This window comes from Dreissena polymorpha, chromosome 2 (genome assembly GCF_020536995.1).
Source record: "Dreissena polymorpha isolate Duluth1 chromosome 2, UMN_Dpol_1.0, whole genome shotgun sequence".
Taxonomy (NCBI): Eukaryota; Metazoa; Mollusca; class Bivalvia; order Myida; family Dreissenidae; genus Dreissena; species Dreissena polymorpha.
Genome location: NC_068356.1, coordinates 88,633,861 through 88,650,486, shown reverse-complemented (window position 1 = coordinate 88,650,486; position 16,626 = coordinate 88,633,861). Strand labels below are relative to the sequence as shown.

At 36.4% G+C, this 16,626-nt stretch overlaps 2 protein-coding genes across 19 annotated transcripts in view; one reads left to right on the top strand and one right to left on the bottom strand.

Annotated features, from left to right (window-relative positions):
* Nucleotides 1-15,955, bottom strand: part of LOC127867977 (WW domain-binding protein 11-like) — a 43,415-nt gene extending 27,460 nt beyond the window's left edge. For both annotated transcript variants that reach the window (XM_052409523.1, XM_052409524.1), the window contains exons 1-6: nucleotides 15,729-15,955; nucleotides 14,614-14,645; nucleotides 11,132-11,225; nucleotides 7,844-7,941; nucleotides 2,347-2,434; nucleotides 924-992 (exon numbers count right to left, since the gene is read on the bottom strand). In XM_052409523.1, the coding sequence (XP_052265483.1) occupies nucleotides 924-992; nucleotides 2,347-2,434; nucleotides 7,844-7,941; nucleotides 11,132-11,225; nucleotides 14,614-14,645; nucleotides 15,729-15,792 (445 nt within the window). In that variant the 5' untranslated portion in view covers nucleotides 15,793-15,955. The remainder of the gene's footprint in view (nucleotides 1-923; nucleotides 993-2,346; nucleotides 2,435-7,843; nucleotides 7,942-11,131; nucleotides 11,226-14,613; nucleotides 14,646-15,728) is intronic.
* A 184-nt stretch (nucleotides 15,956-16,139) lies between these two features.
* The window catches only part of LOC127867975 (exocyst complex component 7-like), a 166,145-nt gene continuing 165,658 nt past the window's right edge, over nucleotides 16,140-16,626 (top strand). For 6 of the 17 annotated variants that reach the window (XM_052409519.1, XM_052409518.1, XM_052409516.1 and 3 more), the window contains exon 1: nucleotides 16,218-16,283. In XM_052409519.1, the coding sequence (XP_052265479.1) occupies nucleotides 16,233-16,283 (51 nt within the window). In that variant the 5' untranslated portion in view covers nucleotides 16,218-16,232. Of the gene's footprint in view, nucleotides 16,284-16,626 lie in introns of all 17 variants that reach the window. The other 11 variants (XR_008043830.1, XR_008043831.1, XR_008043829.1 and 8 more) reach the window with 6 other exon arrangements.

Below are 16,626 nucleotides of genomic sequence, written 5' to 3'. Positions count from 1 at the left end.
TGCAGCTCCATGAGATGCACATGCATGCCAAATATCAAGTTTCTATATTCAATATTGCAAAAGTATTTATAAAATAAGCGATTTGGGCCACATATATCTGACCTCTGACCTTGAAGGATGACCTTGACCTTTCACCACTCAAAATGTGCAGCTCCATGAGATACACATGCATGCCAAATATCAAGTTGCTATCTTCAATATTGCAAAAGTACTCATAAAATGAGCGATTTTGGCCACATATATTTGACCTCTGACCTTGAAGGATGACCTTGACCTTTCACCACTCAAAATGTGCAGCTCCATGAGATACACATGCATGCCAAATATCAAGTTGCTATCTTGAATATTGAAATACTGCAGAAGTGTACATTAAATTAGCGATTTTGACCCATATATTTGACCTTTGACCTTGACGGATGACCTTGACCTTGAGCTTTCACCACTCAAAATGTGCAGCTCCATGAGATACATATGCATGCCAAATATCAAGTTGCTATCTTCAATATTGCAAAAGTTATTGCAAATGTTAAAGTTGGCGCAAACAGACAGACAGACCAACCAACCAACAGACAGGGCAAAAACAATATGTCCCCCACTACTATAGTGGGGGACATAAAAATAAAACGGAAAAATAAATAAATGTTCTTTATCTTTTTCCACCCATGAACATTTATGAAGTTTTTTGTTTGTTTGTTTTTATCTGAAAATGTATCTTTCCATTTGATCTTTTGACACTTTCCACATTTCTGGTATTTTTCATTTAAAGTTAGTCTCTTATCAAAAATCTTGTTGAAGAAGACAGTGTTGTCTCTGATTATCCTGGGCGCTCTGCACAAACTAATCTGGGACTACAATTTATGAATATAAATTTGGCATGTTTTCCTAGAGCAACACTATTTTTTTTTATCTCAGAAATAATAAACCTGATTCAGCAGGCATGTCTGGAAGTGGTATCTCATTCAGCTGTACTCTCTCCGCAACCTTCACTTGCTCTGAAATGCAGATCAACATCATGGCTCTGAATACATGATTGTTATTATTTGTCATTATTGTTAGTAATTTTACTTTGTTATTCAATGAAAATGCTTGATGGGGATAAAACCCTCTGTTTTGATCTACTATTAATTAGAAGTCAACTATGTATTCTGGCTAAAAAGTAAGGTTGTTTTTAACTCATACATACAATCAAAAGATGCCATGGATCAGCATTTCTGCACACTAAAAATTTTCATTTGAATATATGTTACTTTTTTCAGGTTCTTCTTGTTTTTGTTTTTCCTCGCAGCATGATAAAACATGAAAATAACATGATAACACTTTTTCTGTACTTAGCTGTACATGCCAGAAATTTCAGGTCCGAATCGGTCATCATTCCATTAAAAAATGTCAGGAAATTTTACGAAAAAGCATGATGCATAGAACGATCAATCATGCAACCTTTACTGTTGTCAGTTATCAGTATATTACTTACAAAACCTCATTATGTCTGGAAAAAATTGACAAAAAATGTATTTAAGAATTTCATGAACACAGATGTTCTCCATTTTCTGGAAGTAAACACACATGTGCACTATGTGGATGAATCCATGACGTGAAAATTCAGGGCATGCTTCTATATGACATCCATTTGGGACAGAGGCATTTGTTATCGTTCAACGTGATGTGCGCACATCGAGCACTGTTTTTATTAAACAGTCATCAATTAACTCTAAATTTAGATTGACATCAATGTGTATCGGTCAGCACTCAATTTGGTTGAGACACCAAATTGGTGTTTTGACAGGTTTTTTAGCCTCAGGTGGTATAATACACAGAATACGGCATAACAATATCTTTGGACTTGATTTGGGCCATGAAATACAAAAGCAGTCTGCTTTTAATTCACTACGATGCATCTATTGCTAGCAATTAGCGACCCCTATCATAAAAAATACCCATGGCGTGAAAGCCCGATAAAATCAATAATTTGCCGATAGATCGCTGATGAGGTGTCAAAAACAACACTGGATCACTCGACTAGTAGATATGGTTTGTTATTAGGGGGCAATAAAGGGATAAGCGATGGTAATCTAAGCCAGGCAGAGCTTGATGAGCGAATTTTTTTGTTAACTTATAGAACATAGGTCGTTTTTTACGATTGTCGGGACAAAGTGTGTCACATCGGGATACCGGGACAAAAGCCCAAAAGCAGGACTGTCCCGCCAAGATCGGGATGTCTGGCATGTATGACTTAGCAATAGCAGGAGTTTCCTTCAATTAAATCCAAATGATTTACTGTGAACAATAATTGCTGGATATTATTTCATTTTTAATACATTATTTGTTAATGGACAATCTGAACCATACCATAATGAACTTGCAATCTTTCTCGCTTCTTTTCATAATCTGTGTTTGCTTTGAACAATTCTTTAGCGTAGTCTGGATTCTCTTTTTCCTGAAAAAGATCAACTAAACCCATCAGAAAGATTATCAAATAAAACATACATCAAGGGCCTATAATTAAATACTCTGAAATTGTACATAAAAATACTCTGCTACGACACATGTGTTTCGATAATAAGAGATAGAATCAATATGAAACTGGGAACAATGCCCATTTTTTTCTGAAACAGAAATATCAATTTGAAATGTGGTACTTTTGATTTACACCATATCAAACTTAAAAAAGCTTGGAAGTGACAAAAAAGGATCAGTGTTTTTTTTTCAGTTTTGGGGGAAGGGGGTCGGGTCCCGAGGGGGGAATATTTGCGCGTAAAAGGGGAAAAAGGGGAAACTTAAATGCTTAGCAAGTAACAGTACAAAATCAAGTTTTAACACTATAATTCACCATACATAGAGAGAAAAAAATTATTCCAAAATATATACGGCAAAACAACATTTTTTTTTCCAATATACACATTGTAACGAAGCAATCTCGTATGCTATTGTGTGTAAATGCTCTTGCAAAAATTGGCCTTTGATGATACTATAGCATATAATACACCGATCAAGTTTGTATGCCTTGTCAATGTTGAAGTTTGTACAGGCAATATATTTCTACCAAAATCATCCTCATTCTGTCCCTAGTTGTGATTAAACCATTTTTGAGAACATCTAAAATGCATGATTTAAAAAGAATTCTGTGTTTCAACTACCAATAAAGTTAAAACAGATTTTTTGTAGCTTTTGCTGTTGTGCGACATGGTGGAATACGTACGGTTTACGGTAGATGTCGTAAAGCGAAAGTCGTGATAATTAACTACATACTGTTTGCGGTAAAGAGTAAAGGCTAAAAGAAAGTAAACACGCCGATGCAGCAGTTCAGGAAAATTATAGTAAATAAATTCGTAACGAAACACGTATTTAAATGAGGTATTGATTACAATTGAATAACACTTCCGAGAGGCGAATTTTTCTAATATTTGGGGGAAAAATATATACTCTAGAGATGGGGGAATGGGGCCGAATAACGCCGAATATTTCATAAAAAAAAACCACTGAGGATAATAAAATCACAAACAAGAGCACCGCATAACGGGTGCCATGTTCGGCTGCAAAAGCTTGTTAGAATGTTCTTTTTTTTTTAGAGGTCACAGTGACCTTGACCTTTGACCTAGTTACCCTAAATTGTTGTGGCATGTAGAACTTATCAGGGTGCATCTACATATGAAGTTTCAAAGTTGTAGGTGGAAGCACTTTGATTTTAGAGGCAATGTAAAGGTTTGTGTTAAAGTTTTATATTAGAGGTCACAGTGACCTTGACCTAGTGACCCCAAAATGGGTGTGGCGTGTATAACTCATTAAGGTGCATCTACATATGAAGTTTCAAAGTTGTAGGTGGAAGCACTTTGATTTTAGAGCCTATGTTAAAGTTTGATATAGAGGTCACAGTGACCTAGACCTTTGACCTAGTGACCCATAAATGGGGGTGGCGTGTAGAACTCATCAAGGTGCATCTACATATGAAGTTTCAAAGTTGTAGGTGGAAGCACTTTGATTTTAGAGCCTATGTTTAAGTTTGATATTAGAGGTCACAGTGACCTTGACCTTTGACCTAGTGACCCAAAAATGGGGGTGGCGTGTAGAACTCATCAAGGTGCATCTACATATGAAGTTTCAAAGTTGTAGGTGGAAGCACTTTGATTTTATAGCCTATGTTAAAGTTTGATATTAGAGGTCACAGTGACCTTGACCTTTGACCTAGTGACCCAAAAATGGGGGTGGAGTGTAGAACTCATCAAGGTGCATCTACATATGAAGTTTCAAAGTTGTAGGTGGAAGCACTTTGATTTTAAAGCCAATGTTAAGGTTAAGCACGACGCCTACGGCGGACGAGCTGGCTATGACAATAGCTTGGATTTCCTCCGAAAACTGCCTCGCTAAAAATGATGCATTATACATGTAGAAACGATTTATATATTGAAACTGTCTTTGCACCAGTTATAAAACTTTAAGTTGTTTTTGAAATCTACTAACATCCTGATACATAAAATAAACAAAGGTAAGATAAATAAAAAGACAAACACAAAAAACGAGGCAAGGTACAAACAAGAGCTCCGCCTTGCGGGTGCAGACCCCTCATCTATTTTTCTTTTTGAAGGTGAAGGGAACTATCTCAATACTTCAATAAAAAAAGGTGGATGGGTGGGGTGGAGAGGGGTGTATAGTGTGAGGGTGTGGTCAGTTATTACATTATCTTCCAAAAAACAAAATAAAAATGCAAAAACAAAATTTTTTTTTTTTTTTTTTTTGGGGGGGGGGGGGGGATTCTTGGGTTGGATAGTTGGACGGTCTTTCAAAAATAAAATAATAAAAATATTTTTTTTGTTTTTTAACCATGTTTCCCCCCAAAGTGGATGGGTGGGGGGGGTTGGGGGGGGGTATAGTGTGAGGTTGTAGTCATTTATAAGATGATCTTTAAAAAAAAAAAGTTTTTTTTGGGGGGGGGGATTTGGAGGGGGGCATGGGGGATGGTTTGGGTGTAGTCTATTGTAGTATGTCATGTAAGAATTCTTTTGTCAAAGTATCAATCAAATCTGATCATAAATAATGAAGTCATGGCAATTTTTGCAAAATTTCATTATTTGACATTAAGAGTCAAGGTCATTCAAAGGTCAAGGTAAAATTCAACTTGCCAGGTACAGTACCCTCATGATAGTATGAAAGTATTTGAAGTTTGAAAGCAATACCCTTGATACTTCAGAAGTAAAGTGGATGTAAACACAAAATTTAACCATATATTCAAAGTTACTAAGTCAAAAAAGGGCCATAATTCCGTCAAAATGTCAACCAGATTTATGCAACTTGTTCCGTACAGTCCCCTTATGAAAGTTTGTGAGTGTTCCAAGTCTGAAAGCAAAAGCTATGATTCTTTAGGAGTAAAGCGGCCCAAAACACAAAACTTAACGAAATTTTCAATATTCTAAGTATACAGGGGCACATAATTCTGTCAAAATGCCAGTCAGAGTTACATAACTTTGCCTGCACCTTCCCCTTGTGATAGTAAGTCAGTGTCGCAAGTATGAAAGCAATAGCTTTGATACTTTAGGAATAAAGTGGACCTAAACACAAAACTTAACCAAATTTTCAATTTTCTAAGTATAAAAGGGCACATAATGCTGTCAAAATGCACGCCAGAGTTACATGTATCTAACTTTGCCTGCCCAGTCCCCTCATGATAGTAAGTAAGTGTACCAAGTTTGAATGCAATAGCTTTGATACTTTATGAGAAAAGTGGACCTAAACACAAAACTTAACAGGACACCGACGCTGACGCCAAGGTGATGACAATAGCTCATTTTTTTTTCCAAACAAGAGGGCCTGAAAGGCCCAAAGTTGCTCACCTGAGATAACAAGATATTATTGGGATAAATCTTCTGACCAAGTTTCACGAAGATCGGAAAATAAATGTGGTCTCTAGAGTGTTAACAAGGTTTTACTATAGCCATATAAGGAAAAATGCCCCGCCCCTGACCAAGTTTCATGAAGATCGGACAGTAAATGTGGCCTCAAGAGTTTAACAAGATTTTACTATAGCCATTTAAAGAAAACTGCCCCGCCCCTTGGAAGCCATTTTTTCGAGCAAACATAATTATTTTCAAACTAATCCAAGATATCATTGAGACCAATCTTCAGACCAAATTTCATAAATATTGGACAATAAATGTGGCCTCTAGAGTGTTAACAAGGTTATACTATAGCCATATATAGCCATATAAGAAAAAATGCCCCACCCCTGGTGGCCATGTTTTTAAAGCAACCAAAACCATTTTCGAACTCATCCAAGATATCATTGGGACAAATCTTCTGACAAAGTTTCATGATGATTGGAAAATAAATGTGACCTCTAGAGTGTTAACAAGGTTTTACTATAACCATATAAGGCAAATAGCCCCGCCCCCATGGTGGCCATGTTTTTCAACCAACCAGCATCATTTTTGAACCCTTTCAAGATATTATTGGGATGAATCTTCTGACTGAGTTTCATGAAGATCGGACTATAAATGTGGCCTCTAGAGTGTTAACAAGATTTTACTATAGCCTTATATAGCCATATAAGGAAAAATTCCCCGCCCTTGGCGACCATGTTTTTCAAGCAAACGTAACCATTTTCGAACTCATCCAAGATATCATTAAGTCAAATCTTCTGACCAAATTTCATCAAGATTGGACAATAAATGTGGCCTCTAGAGTGTTAACAAGGTTTTACTATAGCCATATAAGGAAAAATGCCCCGCCCCCTGGCGGCCATGTTTTTCAACCAACCGGCATCATTTTCAAACACGTCCAAGATATTATTGGGATGAATCTTTTGACCAAGTTTCATGAAGATTGGACAATAAATGTGGCCTCTAGAGTGTTAACAAGTTTTTACTATAGTCATATATAGCCATATAAGGAAAAATGCCCCGCCCCTTTGCAGCCATGTTTTTCAAGCAAAGGTTACCATTTCTAAACTCATCCAAGATATCAGTGGGACAAATCTTCTGAGCAAGTGTCATGAAGATCGGAAAATAAATGTGGCCTCTAGAGTGTTAACAAGGTTTTACTATAGCCATATAAGGATAATGGCCCGCCCTCTCGCGGCCATGTTTTTCAACCAACCGACATCATTTTCGAACTCGTCCAAGATATCAGTGGGACAAATCTTCTGAGCAAGTGTCATGAAGATCGGAAAATAAATGTGGCCTCTAGAGTGTTAACAAGATTTTGCTTTAGCCATATAAGGAAAAATGCCCCGCCCCTTGGCAGCCATGTTTTTCAAGCAAACGTCACCATTTTCAAACTCATCTAAGATATCATTGAAACCAATCTTCTGACCAAATTTCATGAAGATTGGACAATAAATGTGGCCTCTAGAGAGTGAACAAGGCAAATGTTGATGTCGCATGACGGATGACGGACAAAAGGCGATCATAAAAGCTCACCATGAGCACGTTGTGCTCAGGTGAGCTAAAAATAGAAGAGCAAAAAATTGTTTTATATATTAATTTCATTTTTAGTAACTGTGCAATCCCAGACTCCGCTCATATGCACAGCCGCCAAATCTCAATCTAATACCCAGAATTTTAAACATCTTGAAAACCTAGTCATAAAACCCAAGGCATAGAATTAAAATCATCACCTTAACATCTTACCTAGACTTAGACCCAATACAACCCAAATTAAATGTTGAGCTAGGTCTTTATGCAAGCTTGCTTTATCCAGAGTGTGATCAAGATTGGTAAAATGCAAACAGTGACAACCTGTTTGACGTTACCTGCACGAACAGCCGCCATACCCCAATCTTATGAGCAGGAATTTAAACTTCTTAAAACTGGTAAATAAAGCCATGAAAAGCCATAACATAAAAAATGAAACTTACATAAAGTCTGAAGACTCTCATAAATGTCTCATGCAGCTTTTTTCTCTTGTCTTTCAGAACTTTTTCATTCAATTTTGGTGCCTCCATTGGATTGAACTCTGAAATAAAATTGAAAATGTAGTGTTAAAAAAATATCAACAATTCCTCATGAAATCAAGTCACATAAATTCTCTCACAGCTTTCATTTTGCTCTAAATGTTTAACTTTTGGATTCATACACAGATTATTTTTCACACTTTTGAACTGTAAGAATGAATAACAAGAGTACCGCCTTGCGGGTGCAGACCGCTTATCTATTTTTCTTTTCAAAGGTGTAAGGACCTATCTCAATTTCAATCACAAAGGAGGGAGGGGTGGAGTGGAGAGGGGTGTATAGTGTGGGGGTGTGGTCATTTATTACATTATCTTCCAAAAATGCAAAAAAAATGCAAAAGAAAATATTTTTTTTGAGGGGGGGGGGGATTCTTGGGTGGGATGGTTAGACAGTATTTCAAAAATAAAATAATAAAAATAAATATTTGTGTTTTTTAACCATGTTTGAAAAAAACAAGAGATGTGTTTGTCAGAAACACAATTCCCCCTATTGCGCTGCTTTGATTTTTTTTTTATACATATGACCTTAAAGGATGACCTTGACCTTGAACTTCCACCACTCAAAATGTGCAGCTTTATGAGAACGCCGCTTTAAAATATTTTTTGTGACCTTTGACCTTGAAGGATGACCTTGACCTTGAAGGATGACCTTGACCTTGAACTTCCACCACTCAAAATGTGCAGCTTCATGATAACGCCGCTTTGAAATTATTTGTTTTGACCTTTGACCTTGAATGATGACCTTGACCTTGAAGGATGACCTTGAACTTGAACTTCCACCCCTGAAAACGTGCAGCTTCATGAGAACGCCGCTTAGAATTATTTTATTTTTTTACCTTTAAGGATGACCTTGACCTTGAACTTCCACCACTCAAAATGTGCAGCTTCATGATAACGCCGCTTTGAATTTATAAACTATTTTTTTTACCTTTGACCTTGAAGGATGACCTTGACCTTGAACTTCCACCACTCAAAATGTTCAGCTTCATGATTACGCCACTTTGAATTATTTTTTTTGACCTTTGACCTTGAAGGATGACCTTGACCTTGAGGAATGACCTTGACCTTGAACTTCCACCACTCAAAATGTGCAGCTTCATGAGAAGGCCGCTTTGAATTAATTTTTGTTGACCTTTGACCTTGAAGGATGACCTTGACCTTGAAGGATGACCTTGACCTTCCACCACTCAAAATGGGCAGCTTCATGAGAATGCCGCTTTTAAAAAATTTTGTTTGTTTTTTTACCTTGAAGGATGACCTTGACCTTTAACTTCCACCACTCAAAATGTGCAGCTTCATGAGATACACATGCATGCCGAATATCAAGTTGCTATCTTCAATATTAAAAAAGTTATGGCCAATGTTAAAGTTTTCGAACGAACAGACGCCATATATTTGACATTTGGCCTTGAATGATGACCTCCACCTTCACCTTTCACCACTTAAAATGTTCAGCTCCATGAGATACACATGCATGCCAAATATCAAGTTGCTTCTTCTTCTTCTTCTTGGCGTTCGCGCTACACAATTATGCCAGTATCTGCAATGAATGTTGTAGTCTGTCTTAGATCTTCCAGACCTCCATACAGTTTTCTGTTGAGGATTGTGTCTTCGGACCACTTCGCAGCTCGCTCCTGATCATGTATATCAAGTTGCTATCTTCAATATTGAAAAAGTTATGGCCAATGTTAAAGTTTTCAGGCGGACAGACACCATTAATTTGACCTTGAAGGATGACCTTGACCTTTAACCACTCAAAATGTGCAGCTTCATGAGATACACATGCATGCCAAATATCAAGTTGCTATCTTCAAAAGTGAAAAAGTTATGGCCAATGTTAAAGTTTTTTTCGGACGGACAGACTGACTGACATACTGACGGACGAACTGCTATATGCCACCCTACCGGGGGCATAAAAATTATTTTTTGGGGGTGGGGGGTGGGGGGTATAGTGTGAGGGTGTGGTGGTCATTTATTAGATGATCTTTAATGAAAAAAAAAATAATGGGGGGGGGATTGAGGGGGGATTTTGGGGGGGGGGGCGTGGGGGATGGTATGGGTGGAGTCTATTGTGGTATGTCAGGTAAGAGTTGTCTTGTCAAAGTATCAATCGAATCTAGTCATAAATAAAGAAGTTATGGCAATTTTAGCAAAATTTAATCATTTGACCTTGAGAGTTAAGGTCATTCAAAGGTCAAGGTAAAATTCAACTTGCCAGGTGCAGTACCCTCATGATAGCATGAAAGTATTTGAAGTTTAAAAGCAATAGCCTTGATACTTTAGAAGTAAAGTGGATCTAAACACAAAATGTAACCATATATTCAAAGTTATTAAGTCAAAAAAGGGCAATAATTGCCTAAAAATGACAACCAGAGTTATGCAACTTGTCCTTTACTGTCCCCTTATGATAGTTTGCGAGTGTTCCAAGTATGAAAGGAATATCTATGATAATTTAGGGGTAAAGTGGACCAAAACACAAAACTTAACCAAATTTTCGAGTATAAAGGGCCCATAATTCAGTCAAAATGCCAGTCAGAGTTACATAACTTTGCCTGCACAGTCCCCTTACGATAGTAAATAAGTGTTGCAAGTATGAAAGCAATAGCTTTGATACTTTAGGAAAAAAGTGGACCTAAACACAAAACTTAACCAAATTTTCAATTTTCTAAGTATAAAAACGGCACATAATTCTGTCAAAATGCCTGTCAGAGTTACATTACTTTGCCTGCACAGTCCCCTTATGATAGTTAGTAAGTGTTGCAAGTATGAAAGCAATAGCTTTGATACTTAAGGAATAAAATGGACCTCAACACAAAACTTAACCAAAATTTTCAATTTTCTAAGTACAAAAAGGGCACATAATTCTGTCAACATGCTAGCCAAAGTTATTTAAATTTGCCAGCCAAGTCCCCTCATGATAGTAAGTAAGTGTACCAAGTTTGAATGCAATAGCATTGATACTTTATGAGAAAAGTGGACCTAAACGCAAAACTTAACCGAACGCCGACGCCAAGATGATGACAATAGCTCATTATTTAAAAAAAAGAAATAGATGAGCTAAAAATAGATAAAGGAGATCAAACAAAATGTGACCACCTCTCCTATATGTGAGCTTTCTTTGACTCTGGAATCTATGGAAAGCCCCAGCTTTATATGAGCTGTTCTGCAACAATGATTGTCATCATTATATTTTACCCATTTGGTCGATGAACTCCATTTCTTCCAGCAATTTGAGTGGATCCTTTCCCTTCAGCACTGCTGTACGCACCATCATTCGCTGTTTTTTGTTCTATGAAAAAATGTTATCAAAAATGGTTATTTTTTTTATTACCAATGACTTAAATTAAATTGGGTTAATTTTTTATTTAATTGATAATACAGGGGCGTCAGAAGGAAATTGACATTGGGGCGGCGGAGGGGGTGTGTATGGGAGGGGGTATCTCCCTCCTGTTGGAGGGCGTTCGTGGGGTCTCCCCCAGAAATGTTTTCAAATTTTAGCATCAAATGGTGCATTCTGGTGCGTTTTTATGCCTGATACATGACCTTATACTCGTCTATTGCAGGCATATTCTGAATTACAAAAGTTGTGACAGACAGACGATGGAGAAGTGATCTCATATGTTGCAGTTTGTACTTTGTAGCATGCGACACAACAATAGGGATCTTGTGGGTTGAAAGAACGTTCTTCGGGCTTTTTTTCCTCGAAATTCCTGTTTGGACAATTGAAATTCGTTGGTTGGTTTGGAGAAGACATATTGAAATCCCACAAAAAGTTGATTTAAAAAAAAAAAAGTTTTTTAGAATTATCTATTTACTTTGAGTTATTACAATAAATTCATGTATCTTTAATTTTGTGATAATTAAGGACTATTGGATATTGGCACATTAGTTTCATGTCATACTATCCTTTATATTTAATAATAAAAAAAGCAAAGGCTTAGATCATACAGTGTTTTTTTTTCATTCAAAATCAGGTCCGGTAACTGGACCCATTCCCAATGGAAAAAAAGTATATATTATTCCCAAATGGGAGCTCACAATTCCCAATGGAAGGTTTTTTTTTAGATCTCAATATTTTGTTAATCTCCCATCCATATAAGATCAACCTTAGTAAATATTATACTGAAAACACTTGTACCCTCAATTTTGAAGCATTTGTTTACAAAACAACAACAACACTAATTTCCTAATTTTAGTCAAAAAGTTGCGAATTTTCCCAATCTAAACGGACCCGGCCCCATTCCCAAAATGGCGAAAAAAAAACACTGTCATACTGACAATTAAAGATTCACAGGTTTAATAACTCACGAATAAAGGGATTATCGTTATTAAAGAGACCAATCAATTAACAACATAATTGACACGTACATTACCGCGGGCTGGTGATGACAATCAACAATACCAGGGGTTTTTCAGCACTGTCTGCGCCTCCAGAAAACGGAGGCGTTCCCAAAGCAAACGGACCCGATCCCAAACCGAAATTATTTAAAAAATCCCAATTTCCAAAAAACAACAACAAAAAAACATTTAATTTTTTTTTTTTAGAAAGAAGTGTTTTATGACTGATGATTATTTAAGATAATTAATGCCCAGCTGATGTGTATCATACCAACAAGCACTGTTGTGGTTGAGCAAGGATTCAGCACCATGAACCTGCTGTGCTCCCTATTACACAGCACATTCACACAAACCAAACTTACTCATCTGATGCTTACTTGCATTTAAGGTCTAGATCTGAATGACAAAACATTGGAGGAGCTGTGTGATGCTTTCAAAAACAGAAAGCAGAGAAAAATTATGCTGTACCTTGTGTGACTAACCATTGTTTGTTTTGGTAAAAAATATCTGCTATAAGTTTTTGACTGTACAGTTCTTATCTCAGAGTATAACTGTAACTGAAAAACAAAATTGCAGTACTTGAATAAACATTGATCATGCCCAATATTGCATGTGTTTATATAAAGAAGACAAAACAACAAATAAAAACAAATTTATTTGTTAAACCACTGACTTATTTAAGCATGATAAATTCACAATGTTTTCCCAAAATGAGCCGTTTCATCAAAGCAAAAGTTCCCAAAATGGACAATTTTGTCGTTAAAAAATTCCCAATTTGGTCTGACTCCTTTTCCCAAAATAGGCAGAAAAACCCCTGAATACAAGTGTCATAACTGCGAAAGCGTGATACCCTTGCTTTGTGGTAAAGATATTTTCAAATATACGGGCATTGAAATGAAAAAAAATGTAAAAAGGTCTTTGCAGTAATTTCATTTTTCCTGAAAATATTGGGGCGGCGGCCACCGATCCTGCCGCCCCAGCTCCGACGCCCCTGTAATACTGTATGCATTGGCACAAACAGATGAGACGCCTAATTTAAGCTTGATTGGTCATTGTCGGCTCGGGTACTACTTACATGTACCCTGGTACTCTTACGTATACTTATATTTACCCCGGGTACGGTAAATATACTTATACGTACCCGGGGAAAATGTTTCACGCTAAATCGGTCGTTTCGGCTCTTTTTTAAAATTAATTATGTTCACATTATGTCGAATGTCTGTTAAATGGCCTCTATATGATTGAAACTCGTACTCAAAGAGCATGTTGATGCATTTTTTTAAAGAGAAGTTTGTCTAAGATAAACAATACCGTTTAAGGTAATCGGTAGCGCGTTTTACGACATCGGGTTTGGGCGGGAATACAACTTGGGTACAGTCTTATTTCGACTGGGTACGTGTAAGCAGAGGGCCAGATAAGATGCGTATGTGCGTAAAATACGCACGAGAAAATAGAAAAAACGCATGACTTAAAATTGTGTTGAGTAGAAAAACTCCTGGCTAAATTCGGATTATGCATCGTGTGCAATATCAATGTGTATTAGTTGTTTATACTGCATATTAATTCATGTAAACATGATTGGTTCCCGTCATTGTGTGCACATCGGTAAAAACGTAGTTTTGTGACCATCTATGTATAGAATGTGGTTCCCGACATAATTTACTCCTCAGTCAGAACGGTATCATTTCATTCTGGCCCACGCTAAAGGCAGATGTTGACACAACGGGCTCTCCGCTGCTTTGTTGAGAATCAATTTACGCTTATGATGAACTGCAAGCATTTAATTTTTGCAATCAGTTCATCTCTTGTGTGGCACTATGGAAACACCTTTTCTTTCAAGCACTTTTTAAGTCGAAAAACACATATAATTAACAAGTTTTGTGGGCCAAGCTTTGAAGATTTTGATCGTGGTACAATGTGTGCTAAACAGTGGCTTTCCAAATCAAGACGGAAAAAGAGATTTATGGCTGCTTATAAGCCAAGGGCAAGACAAAACAGAACAACTGTTAAATAAAACAAATGTGATTGCTTTATGTGTACAAGACTGCTTGTTATAGTGAGTTAACACTACATGTACAATTTATTATTAATTCTTATCCTTCGAGCATAAATACTCCTTAGAATTATCGGATTTTGATTTTTACTCATCAATCAAAAATTTCATGAGTGAAATACCCCTCAGCTGAAAAAATTATCTGGAGCTCTGCGTGTAAGTATATTTACCGTACCCGGGGTACATGTAAGTATACTTAAGTGTACCCGGGGTACATGTAAGTAGTACCGAGCCGACAATGACCAATCGAGCCTAATTTAACTAATGATTGAGAATAAATGCTCACCTTTTTCAATTCTCTTTTTCTTGCTTCCTTCCCTGAAAAAAAAGCCTTAGTCCTTTAAAACTAATGGATTTAAACATGACTTGAGAGATAAACAAACATTGAGTACTGGGCAGTTAACTATTTTGTCTAGTTGTGATATTTTTAGTTTACATTTTATTGGCATGAGAATTTGCCTCTAATGCAGTTTCTTATCAACTCTTAACTTGTATATAGATCCAGCCAAGTTAAAAACCTTTTATAACATTAGTTTTATATTGAAAGGGAAGAAATCAGCTGAAAGGAAGAGAAATCACAGCCCTGATTGCTTTGAAGATTAGGCTTAGCATTGCTCACTGGCTGCAAAGAGACAGGTCTATATTATTAAGCATACAGCTGTTATAGCTGAAATAATTCGCGTTCAGAATAAATCTGAACGCTGAAACTCCGGTCTGTAAAAACCATAACGAAAAATAAATACAATACTATTATATCAATATGCTTAAAATTGCAAAATAACATTACCAACTCATAAAGTTTTAGTTAAGAAGTCGATTTTTACCTCAAATAGTGTCGAATTGAAGTTAAAAGGCATAATTTGCTTCAGTTTAACTTCTGCTTAAATCGCAATACAATCACTGACCTCTCGCCATGTTATGAAATATTTAAATATCAACCAATCAGAAGAAGGCATTACGGTGTAATAGTCTGCGATATCGATTAAAATCTACCTGCGATATACAGCGGGCACAGCGATTGGAATGGAAAATGTGAGTAGTGTGTTGATTTAAATTGGTCAGGCGTGCAAAATGGAAAGAGTCATTAATTATATTATTGCAATCCATTGATATTAACTGTCTGATATCGGGGCTTGAATGTTGCGCACCAAATGCCTTGCGCATCAATATAGACAAAGAAGGAAAACTCTCGCTATTAAAAAGATAGAGTGGACTATTGATGCCAAGAGTCTGCCAAAGCAAAAATCATCAAAAGACTCTAAGGCGGCAATTAATATTGACTAACAGCTGTTAATGCCATAAGTAAGTGATACGTGCTTTATAATAAATAATTAAAATGTAATCAAATTGATTTATGTCTAACAACAAATTATACTGATAATTACTTATAATCGCACTTACTAGCTTGGTCTGTGGGATTCATGTATTTCCCACTTTTAGTGGTGTTAATGGAACGTCGACCCATCGTTTAGATTGTATGATGAAGACTTATATGTAGAATAATGCAACCCACGCAGGAACGTGCAGCGTCCTAACAGATTATTTGAGTTATTTGAGTACCCGGTTATTTTTGAAAAAAAGATGTTTGTAAACAAAATAAATTGCACATTTCACATTTTTATTTTGTCGTAAAGTGGAATGCAGAATTACGGCATTTGTGATCATTGAAGTTTTGGATAATTAAATAGTTTTAACCATATTTTAATTTATTTATATAGAAAACAATTAAATACATACTGTAGTTTTATAATGGTTGTATAAAATCAATGATACAAATGACATACATAAAGACATGGTTTTACGACTACATTACCGGAAGTGAAAGAAATGTAGGCGAATATAAACCAAAGTGTTAACAACAAATTACCCTTTTTCAGATCTATGATGATGGTTGATATTTCAAACATGGAAGATATTTCACACCTTAAGTTTGAAATCAATTCGAAGCTAGAAAAGGTACTATAACCTATCGATATCGAGATAAAATTTTTAGGATAAATCATTGATTGTAGGAGCCAGAAGTGGCAGAACGGATACATTACAGTAATTATTTACACGAGCTTCTTTGCATCGAATTGAAACACTTATTCAGAAGTTATTGAGAATGCTTCCAGAGGGGGATTAATAAACCTGCGGCAAACGCTATCAATATGTCAGTACCATACCTGGATCTGCCCTTTTGCTGAGAGTTGACAAGGGTCTCATTTTTTTATCAGCATTTTTTACCTTAATTCACGCACTAACACAAAGAACTCATAATAAAACAGATATCTATGTTTGTTTGTATGACGATGATGTA